Source organism: Mya arenaria, chromosome 14 (assembly GCF_026914265.1).
Source record: "Mya arenaria isolate MELC-2E11 chromosome 14, ASM2691426v1".
Taxonomy (NCBI): domain Eukaryota; kingdom Metazoa; phylum Mollusca; class Bivalvia; order Myida; family Myidae; genus Mya; species Mya arenaria.
The window spans coordinates 20,504,866-20,516,774 of record NC_069135.1 but is presented as its reverse complement, the minus strand read 5'-3'; the positions used below and the strand labels follow the sequence as shown (position 1 = coordinate 20,516,774).

General features: G+C 32.6%; 1 protein-coding gene across 1 annotated transcript; it reads left to right on the top strand.

The window, feature by feature from the left end:
• The first annotated feature begins 4,217 nt into the window (after positions 1–4,217).
• Positions 4,218–8,790, top strand: LOC128215907 (uncharacterized). The gene is made up of 2 exons (XM_052922512.1): positions 4,218–4,721; positions 7,466–8,790. The coding sequence occupies exon 2, from the start codon at positions 7,609–7,611 to the stop codon at positions 8,788–8,790; it is 1,182 nt and encodes a 393-aa protein (XP_052778472.1). The 5' UTR covers positions 4,218–4,721; positions 7,466–7,608.
• Positions 8,791–11,909: the final 3,119 nt, after the last annotated feature.

Below are 11,909 nucleotides of genomic sequence, written 5' to 3'. Positions count from 1 at the left end.
ACATATGTTGCTAAAAATCTCATTTACTGTTTCACCGATATGGAGTGCCTAAATACATCAAACTTTATCTTTAAAAATCGCTCTACAAATTACATATCACAGACAAACCATACAATATAAAAAGAAAACAAAAATACATTTCATAATAATAGTATGCTTAAAATAAAATTGCAATGCCTAATTGTAATTTCAAAAGAATTTTTTTTTATTGCAGGAACATTTTATGAATCATACATTACAAATATCATATCATATGATATATTTATTTTAAATTATGTATTCGTATTTTTAATCGTCTTTTTATATGACTTAATTTCATGTTATAGATATTCAGTTCCCATATATTTCATTAAGATTTTCCGACCTACCTACCTTGGGGGCTAAAACAGAAAACAGGCACACAACTGTTTAAGCCGAATTACCTGTTTGTATAAAACAATTAATACTTTGCAGTATGTTCATATACAAATGGATATTAAATGCTTGTATATTACATCAATAAGATGATCTAGTTTCTGCATGTCATGTTTGTGATATTTGAAATTATCAGTAAAGACCCTGTAAGAACTTCACAATATTAAAAATGCCTTTGTATTTGTGTTTGTGTTCAAGAGCGCTAACACGATAATTTATTTTGTTGTTGTTGCTGCTGCTACTGTTGTTTATGTTGTTGTTTTTCTTGTTGATGTTAATATTGTTGTTAGTGTTGCTGCAACAAGGCATAACAGTTTCACAGTGAAGACATTATCAACTGTGCTGTAATCTCTGTGTTTCTAGTGACCACAGTTCGAGCCTATCAAAGAACAAATGCTAGTGCCCTTTTGATGAAGCAATTTTGTTTAAGATAATAGGTAGCATTAAACGTCCCAAAACTGATTACTGAATGGAGTAGACACCCATTCATATTGTTGCAGGACTTAAGCCTTTCGCTACAAATGTGTTCCTATGAAGGACAGTATTTCAACTTGTATACAAGCTGGGAAAAGTAAACTATTCGATTAGTAGGGCGTCTTGGAATCAATCAGACTTTCGGGGTCTACGAAGTATTCGTTGTAATCCGGCGGAGCGTACCCTTCCTTGCACACAAGCCAATACGTCTTCACGTTGCCCTTGAAAGTCAGCATTAGGTCACGGTCATTCTGTCAAAAACAAATGTTAAGAACATCATATTGATGATACTTCTTTTTTTCGTTTTGTAATAATAAATAAATGTGTGGGCAAGTGTGAAGTTACGCATATATAAACTAGTTTAAAAAACGGAAACTCATATTCTAGTAAACTCGTTCCATTACTAAAAATATACATTTACGAAAACATAAATGTGTTCAAACAATTCAAAGGGCAGATAGAAATCCAAATAAACGGGTTCTTATATGTATTACATGGATTGCTATTTTTTTTATCCCATCAATGTATCCAGCTCATATGAGTCAATGAGATGGCGACCCAGTTACCTTTTCTGTGAGATCATCTCTCTCCCGAATGACGAAGCCGCCTACTTCTGTCAAATGATCAGCCGTCGACTTGCTAAGGTGAACCATGCAAGCTAGAAAGATATATGTTTTCTGAATGGAATGCTTAACTTGTGTATATTTATGAAAGTCGTTTCTCATTCCGTTCGTAAAGTATTTTGTCGGGAGATTAAAGCTTACGTTTGTATAAAAACAAGAAAGAGCAAAAGACAGAAAACCATTTAAATAATTACCATACCAATTAACCTTACGTTAGAGCTACTAATTAGCTTAACTTCAAAAACATTTTTGGGAAAATAGCGTAGACCTAACAAATATTTGTATTAAAATCAAGAAGGAAACACGCATGTCGCACGGTTTTTTCATTTTCGGATAACCGCGTGAAACCCGAAAGTCCACATTCATCGATGGATGTATTGTTGCTGACAACTCAATCATTTCCCATCGGTAACAACCGCGGATGCATATAGACGGATTACAATGTCAACATTCTTTACATTCTACTACATTGCACGTAAATTGCGTAGTAATTTCAATTTATCAGTTAATCATAAGAACTTTTCTCTTAAGAATCTAAACTGTTATTGCAGTAATACACTTCACTTGGAATCCATTGCAACTTAATAATGCAAATTACACGACAAAGTATAATGATAAATTTAACGATGCGCCGGCATACGTCCTGAAAAAATGACAAAAGTGATCCGATTGGCATAAATGGTCAGTCGTGGGTATTTGACTTTGCGGGTGTTTGTTAAAGTGCAATTCATATTACGTTTTCCGAGCGCCTCAATCATGTTTGCGACATTCACGGCCTCTCCAAACACGCAGTAGTGTGGCATCTTCGTCCGCACCACACCGGCTACCACCGCTCCTGAAACGAAACAGAGTTATATATTTATCACATGTTATACCTTGTTTCTAGTTGTATAATCACATATCTTTCTGTATTACAAATGTGTAATGTATCAATATAAATATGCACGTTTGTAAGCAATTTAATAGGGAAAAAATGCTTACCTCAAATTCCTGGCAGCCATACGCGTATTTGTCATTTAGTTTTGTTTTATGATAACATATTTACTTGAAAAAGTAGACAATTATTAATTAAAAATGCTTACTTCAAATTCCAGGCAGTCATACGCGTATTTGCTATTTAGTTTTGTTTTATGATAAAATATTTACTTGGAAAAAGTAGCCGATTATCAATTTAAAATCTAAGGGAAGAAACTTCTTATTTTCTTTTGACTTCATGAAAAACTTTATTATAACCTGTTTTCACTTTGATTAATTTGAACAGAAAAATAACGTCATGAACATAAACAAATAATTATTATGCTTCATATAACTATTTAAAATAATAAAATTGTATTCGTCGGTCTCTCGATGAGCCTCCAACAGTAGACCCATCTTTGACATGCCACATGTTGACAAGTCAATTAACTACTGCTTCCCTACAATAGTTTGAAATTCGTGGATAGCGAGGTAGCATCCTATTTACATGAATCGGTTAAATAACCAGTGAGTTAAGTTGCAGATGACAAACTGAACATATTGATTTACTTGTATTATTCAGGGTGAGGACTCACCTGACTTCAACCGCGTTCTTAAATTACAAAATTTAAACTTGACGGAATTTTGTAGAACAATGTACCGCTGTATACGCCGTGAAATTTTGGTCAAGGATTGCATCGTTAAATTACAAGCAAATCTAATATAGTCTTTTATAGGCTAAGCCATATTTTTAGAAATGAACGTCACTTGTTTGTTTATATCGATTTTGGTGACCCGTGCTACAACCCCGTTGAAGTCACGTGATTCCGTATGTATTATTACCGATTATTATTTGAATATTGATCCACTGTACGTACCGATTTGTGTATGTAGACAAATATTTACGAATACCGGAGATCAGCTCCGTCGACTCCGGATGGTTTGGATCCCGCTTGCTAAACCTGTAAGCAGCAACAACAACAGTACCAAATAACATGAATATTCAATTCTGGTTTTGAATTGTATCATTTTGAAAATGATGAATAAGAGTTTCTCAGTAGTTTGGTAATTGGCCAGATTGAAATTCATTTGAATTTTTTTTCCATCCTATTCTGAATAAAGATAAGACGCACGTGTGTAGTAAATTTCAGTATTATTATTATTATTATTATTATTATTATTATTACTTTTATTATTATTATTATTATTATTATTATTATTATTATTATTATTATTATTATTATTATTGCAATGTTTTCGTATTATGTCCCTTTGGTCAACGTTGGGATCTAATAAGTGAGGAAGCCAACCAACAAATAAGAGCCTTACGCAAACTGAAATCGGACGTGAAATGAAGTTATTTGTGATCTTTCAAGGCCAAAAAAAGCTTGCTTGTGGTATCATTTAAGGTATAAAAATTGTAGTTTCTTTGTCTGCAAATAAGCCTTTCCAAATGGTACCACAATACTATTTGTCATTCGCTATTCAAAAATCACACATTTGTGTATCAGATGCCTTTAAACAGTTCAAATTCATTCTTAGAAAGTGTTTCATTGCAAGACCATAACACACAAAATGTACAAATATTCTTTCGTAAAACCTTAACAAAATTGGATAGGAGTTTCAGTTCATCTTTAAATGTCCTCGATTGAAATTAAAAACCTTCCTTACGTGTGATTGTAAGTGCTTATTGAACTGAATTAAAAGTCAGGTGATGTGTTTATCTATTAAAGTTTGAATAATATTCTCAACTAAATATTAACCACGCTTATCTGCAAGTTGTACAAGAGCTTAATAAATAATCTGTTCATATGGCATGGGATATTGACAAAACTGACATTGAAAATGTGAGAATATAGCTTTTAATAAATGTGTTCTTGATCAAACATTTCAAATGTCTAAGCAATAAAATGTCTAAGCAATAAAAATGGAAACAATGGCTGGCACTGCCATTAGGACAACTTCTGATTCGGAGTATGATTATACATGTCCCCCTTGTCTTAACAAAGAGGCACATTATTTTTGCGGAGAATGTGCCCAGTTTTATTGCAACGAATGCGAACAGATGCACAAAAGGATACGCAAAAGACACGTAGTTTTGGGACGCAAAGACGTTAGGCAATGGTTGCAGGCGCCTATTCGAAGTTTAGTTACAGATTTGGAACGATGCGAAAGGCACCCAAACAAGGCATTAGAGTTGTACTGTGACAATCATGGTAAAGTTTGCTGTCATCTCTGCGTTTCTAATGACCACAGGTTAGTTGGTTTGAAGTTCAGATCCATCTTCTTAGGTACTAATTGTACTAATTGTTATTGTATATTATTACTTCTCCTCTCACAAAAATGTTGTTGTTGTGTTTGTTTTCTCAGAGGCGAGATATAGTCTAAGCTTTTAGGTTTATTTCACTTTATATCGTGATTATTTTGTTGTGTATGTGTATCACTTGTTTATTTTTTACGTTTCGTTGCCGCAGCAAATCATTGCATTATGCTCAATTGTATAATTGAATTTTGAAGGAAAATGTTTTATTGAAATAAGCTTTGTTGAAACCAAGCATGAAGATTTTAGATGCATGCTGACCCCTTATTGATATTGATTGAAAGAGTTTTATTTGCACAAAAATAAAATACGAAATGTTAACGTTCAAGAATATACAAACAAGATTGTTTGACCTTCAAAAATATTAATTTATGTCTTATTTCAGTAAGAAATAAAAGAGTAGATAAACAATCTGTAATAACTAAATATATGATGTACTTCGGTCATTTCCTTTACATATTATTATGACAATGCCTTTCAAATTATATCAAAATCATGTGTGTCACCAGGCAATAACATTTATCATAAAGTTAATGGATCTTAGAACTAGCCTATCTGTGGGTCGGATTCCTTAATCGTAAAATGATCGAAAAACGGATATATTGACAATCGTAAAGTGTATGGGTAGAAATTGGCGTAAATAATTATTAGCCTTGATTGAATGTTACATATCTTTGTCAGATACATTTTACTATTATCTATTTCAAAACTACACTCGATTTCGTAACATTTATTATTTATTATTAGTCTTTTTTTATTCAACTATACAAAACCATGCATACTACTTGAAAAAAAATTCTTAATTAATGTCTAATATATTTTATGTATACTAATTATTTTTCTATTTCTTTCCATAAAAAGATAATGATGATAAAAAGACCTATAAAACGATTTTTGAGAGGCAGACTGGTGTCCTAAAAATGTATTACATTTCCGATAGCTATAATAGAAAAGACTATTTTAAGCGGACATTTAGTTTATTTTTCATTATAGCAATTTCATGTTCACAATTATTTCGAATATACAGGTACTTTATAAAATTGCTGATGTAAGGAATTATTTCTCTGTATTTTGAACAGAAAATGTAGTATTTTATTAGTATTACTTTAGAGTTAATACTGCTATAGTTTCTTTCAATGTTTATTCCAAATAACATATATTTTAAATTTAGTTTAGTTTGAATACTCTTGGACTGGGAAAGCACTCCACAGGTCTGGTATGATATAGCACCCCAAGACAATGTGATTGATTGTTTCTTCATACATTTAACTGGAACACAGGTTGCATAAACTAGAATTGGGAAATTTGCATTTGTATAATTCTTTTAATTTGTTTAAATTGGAAGGCTCGTTTACATGGGAAATTATTGCTAAATAAAGCATTGTATATATTTTCTTTCGATTGAGTCATTCGTTTAAAGAGTCCAATACTGTTTACGAATTAAACACATCTTAAAAACAATACTTTTGAAAGTATTATTTTGAATAATGTTATATACAGAAGCTGTAATCTTTTTCTTGGACTGAATTTTGTCCAATATTTGTGTGAAAAACTACAGACACAAGCTCAGTAGCCAAAAGTTTAAACATAAACCCCGTTTAATGACACAAGGTTAACGCCAAAGACATAGCACACCAAACGAAAAATTACAAACAAAAAAATGGAACAACACCTAAAACTTCATAAACAACACAGTGCATATATACTATATAAAAAATAGGTTTGTGTATCAAGGATTGTTAGGTACCAACTTGGAGCGGTCAGTAAAATGTAAATTTACTGGAGGTTTAAACATGCACAACCTCACTTTTATCCCAACAATCCTGAATAAAGTAAAGACGTAAAAGGTTAATCTAGTCAAAGTATACATCACACAGTGTCTGCCTTAGAAAATAAAATGTTTCACACTGTGTGATCATAGAGTTTCATACTAAAAGGCATCATTGTACTAACACTGGGAACAAATAAAGAAAACATTATTAAAAATAAAAACGACATGTATTAGCTAAACTTTTCCTTCAAATGATTACCTATGTAAAATATTTGAAGAAAAAGACGTCACATGCCGGACATTTCCAGCCAGCCCAGGACCGTTTTAAAGATAACTTGAATCTGAATGTTTTCATAAAATCAAAGGACTGAAAGTTTAGTTATGTAAGGACGCAATGTTCAAAATATAATTTGTTTGAGGAATTAATATTTAGAAACTAGAAGGCAAGCACTTTTCAAATCATTGCCGTTATATCCACGGTTTAAATAAAATCCAAGCAATTCATTGAGCCTATCTGCCCAACTACCTCTTACAATGATTTTTTGTTCAGTCGGAATTGTAATATCTGAAGTTTATAGTTCATTTTACAATTGTTTTAGTATATTATTGATAAGTTATAGATATTTCAAATAGTCGCCATTTGGGATTTGGTATAAGTCTTATCATTAAGGTTATAGTCAAGGTAAGGTAAATTTTGAATTTGAACTTTTTTAAATGAATCGGAGAACTGTCGTTGTAACCAGTCCATACGCTTTTTTACTCTACTCTTTCATACAGGATGTCAATAATATGCCTTTTATATGCTTAATTCAGCATGTAACTACTACAAAGACATCAACAGTGTTGAACATGTTGAAAACGATGACACCATAAAACTATCTTTCTACAGAAATTCTATTATTTTTTCAGCCGCTGTTCAGTCGTACATATCCCTGTCTTAGCTAGTAGGATTTCGCGAAACTGATGAGTTTAATAAACTGCCGGACGAGGTCGAAGAACTTAGGAACCAGCTCGAGGAATTCAGAGAGTCCAGGAAAAGGAGTAAAGAGAAGATGGAAACGTCTTGGAATAAAGTACTAATGGATATCAAGGTTCTCCGTGTAAAGATAAATGGACGACTGGATACAATTGAAAAAAGAACGATAACAGAAATGATCAAAGTAATGGCGCCGTTAGTTGAAAGTCTGACAAAAGATGTTGACAAGTGTAACGATATGCGTGATCGTCTTAAACGTTTAATAGATGAGATTAAGAGCAATAACAGCGAATCTCTTGCGTACGTTGGATTCACAAAATGTAAGAGCTTGACGACAGAGGCGAATTCCGTTTGCAAAGAAATGATAACAACCAAGGACTATGAATTAGTCTTTCAACCAGGGTCCAAAGTAGAAACTACCGTATCCTCCATTGACACTTTTGGAGAAATATTCGATGCGAATCATGTTTTTACGGTTCATTCAATAATGTCCAAAACAATTGACAACTTCAGAAATTTCAGAACAACTGGTGCTTGTGAAATGCCTAACGGGACTCATGTTCTTTGTAGTATAAACATATACTGCGAAATTGTCTTGCTAGCTGAAAACTTTAAAGCTGTAGCACGACTCCAAGTTCCTGAATATCATGAAGCCATTTGTTACATTGGAGAAAATGAATTGGCGGTTGCTATAACAAGTGAAATGGGTTTACGTTTAATCAAAGTAACTGAAGGAAAACTTGAACAGACGAAAAAGTTTCGGTTTAATCACTACTGCCGCAGTGTCGCTCACCATGATAATCAGCTCTACGTCACTTCCGAAGCGGCTCTCTTTCAGTACACCAAGACTGGCCAATTGGTCAAACAGTTGTTCAAGACTGGGAATGCAGATATAAGGGACAAGAACGTTATTAAATGCGCTCTAAACAATGACGGTAGTAAAATCTTCATTCTTAATAAAATGGCCAACAAGATCCTTACACTCGACCGAGACGGCAATGTTTTATCAGATATAAAAGATTCAGAGATAAGCGAACCATGTGCAATTTGTGTGTCGTCATTTGGATATGTGTTTGTCGCCTGCACAAATTATGTGTTGCAAATTGAAAGGAATGGGCGAAAGAAACTGACCAGGTTGGTCAAGATTTCGCCAGATTGCATGGTGACGTCGCTGCACCACGTAAATAACACAAACAGTCTGATCATGGGTAAAAACGGACATTCCAAGGAGCAAATAGATGTGCTCAAACTGAAATAAATATTGCCATTGTTACAAGCTATACGTATTTTATGTAACATATGCCTCAATGTATTTTTCGTTTAGACACAACACTTGACTTTTAGTGAATTGTTCTGGTATGTCATTTCCCAGGTTGCAACTTTTTGAGTGGAAACACGATCAACACCTACATCCTTCGTAAGCTATGATGACATTGTACACGCATTGAAATTGGAGAGAATACTTACTATTGAAGTTGGCCACAATATTTGAACGCGTGAAAGATCCAGCTGATTTATGCTAAACCAGCAGGATGAAATCGTCATGTGTTCATAACATGCGTTGAGACCGCAGTGAAAACCATTTATTCTCTGCTTTTTGGTGGTTTATAAAACTTTAAAAGAAATATATGATTGATACATCATTGTTTTGATGCAGTGAAATATAATTTTTATTTGAAATACAAAATGATAGGGCTCACTGTTCTGAAACCGAGGCCCCAACTACTGTTTAAACACCAAAGCGCACAGATCTTGGACACAAATCATTGACGTTTTTTCTGAAACGGTTTGACGTCAACAAGAATTAAGAACGCTTATATTTATAAGCGTCATTTTCACTCAGTTTTTAGTACAAAATAAATGAATTTGATATTGCCATTTATACAAATTGTTATCCTCTATTTATTTAAGAATATTTTGCTTTCTTCGTGATTTAAAGATCGGATTGCTCCTTTGTGAGCAAAATCATGAACTGCGCTGTTGTGGAAATTTGCAAGAGATCCCTCCGATGAACACACAATAAATTGCGATCAATGTTCACACTTATATTTTTTAGAATTATTTATCATGCATATTATTCATAACTACATTGTCGGAGTCTTTGCACGCAGGGCGTCTAGGGTGTTGGCCCTCTGATGTTTTGATCGGTTGTGATTCTATGAAAAAGTCAGTCTTAAAAATAAAACTAATATATGGAAATCGAAAAAGTGTGCGGTGCCGGTGAAACAAAAGATTATTTTGTTTAACCTTAGGTCAAGTTGTCTCGAAACAATACATTGTGGAAATATAACTATGCCTGTTTGAGCTTCATCGTGTTGTCCACAAGAAGTAAACACACACGATAGCAATGCTGATGTGTTGGAGTTCCTATCCTTTTTATCTTTTATCTTTTACTCGGGCGCATTCATACACACTTACACAGTCTCAGAGTGATGTCTCTTTTTATCTTGAAATGGGTAAAAACAAGTAAATGATTTTTTCATTTTATAAAAAAGAGTTGTTTTGACTCTTTATTGTTTTGGTTTCCCATGTTGTTGTCTTTAAATAAGTCGTATTAGAAATCAAGTACTCCTCTTTTTTCTTTGTGGGTCTCATTTTTGTCATTATTAAATGTTATTTGATCTTTTTACTATAATCATGAAATATAATAAGCATCAGACTATACTATTTTATTATAACACTTAGCTGAATTAGTATAAAATTACAGTTCTAAGTTACGCCCCCTCTAACTTCGAATCTTGGAACCACAGCCCCCCCCCCACCCCTATTGATTCTACCTAATTTCGGGTAACAGAATGTGCAAGAGTGACGCCGTCTTTGATTAATTTCATCTTTGTTTGTTGTGGCACCAAGCGAATAAGACTTTGATATGTTATGAAATCATTACCATTTTATATTGTAAAGATAACTCACTTGGTTAAAGTCACAAAAATGGTTTGTGAAAAATGTGTTTTAGATTTTTAAAGCCCATCTCAAACAATTCGTTATAAAATAAAAAATGGTTTCTGCTACAAATATTTTACAGTTCCATTGAACTACTCCTTCATGTAACTTATAATTTATATCATACATTTGTTTAATAAAAAAAACTTTAAGGACGCCGTTTAAAAATGAAATTTTCTTCATTCTAATTCTCAATTCAATTTATTAGTCATTTATCTATTTCACAATTAAAATTATTTAATTTCTGTAAGGCATCACATAAATATCATCTTCTTAAGGAAAAAAGTAACCATTCACGTTTGTTTCTGTCGTCTAAATATCTTTTCAACCAAACACCTTTTAATGATTCAAGTAAATTTTCACTATTTGTTATTTTATGTCCACCATTATCAAGTATTTTGTTATAATCTTTATCTTTTGATCTTACCAACCATTATTATTTTATGTTTGATTTGTTAAGATTGTAAATGGGTATGTAAGTTTTGAAAATGCATATGTTTTCACTATAGTTACGCTCCCCATGAGTGTAAGTTGTCTGTGTTCCCATTGTTTTCATGTTTCATAGAATTATTCGATCGTTTTATGAATATTTTCGTCTAGTTTTTTCTATATTAATTTTAAAATGTTATACCGAAAACTATGGAACATCCTGAAGTCCAAATAAGAAAAAAAAATTTTTTTTGCGAATTTCAGTGTTTTATTTTGTTAATGTAATCCCTCTCATACTTATTGACTTGTTTAGGTTTAGAACAAAACATTTTGAAATTATTCTTACGTGTAAATTTAAGTTTCAAATGATTTTTCTGTACCGTACAGTACAGTACAAAGTAGAGAAATAACAAAATAGATATTTTAAAACTATGTGAAATGGCAGACTAAAAACTATTGCGTGTAGTGTATACTATACATGATGTATGTTAAACATGATTTATATTGTACTAGTTAATATGTATCAATATGCTTTTCTCAAGCGCATATACTTTAATTGTTGTTCGGATTTTACCTTACTTATAAATGACTCCCCCATGACTCTCACATGGTATTAAAAACACTTACAATGGTGTGACTCTGTCCAATACCTCTGGGGAAGAATATATATTTATGTGGCGTACTACTGCCGTGAAATAACCTGATAGCGTTCGCCTATTGATTCGTGTTAACCACTTAATTTTCGCGATAATTATCTTTCTATCTAGTTAATATTCGCGATACCTTTTTGGTAAGATATCGTTACACTAAAAACAAGTTTAAAAGTGCACAGAACTGCCACCTATTACCTTGTTTAGCTATACAATACTAACAGGTTAACTAGTTATGGTTTGCGAATTCCACTTAATAAGTAACATAATAACTGGTTAACTAGATAAGATTCGTGTTACCACTTATCTATAAATGCATTTTGTTTGGCTTTTAGCAGTAACTTGTTATCTAGTT

What these genes read in the sequence shown, in the direction of transcription:
- LOC128215907 (XM_052922512.1), top strand. Translation starts at nt 7,609, where the DNA reads ATGGAAACGTCTTGGAATAAAGTACTAATGGATATCAAGGTTCTCCGT.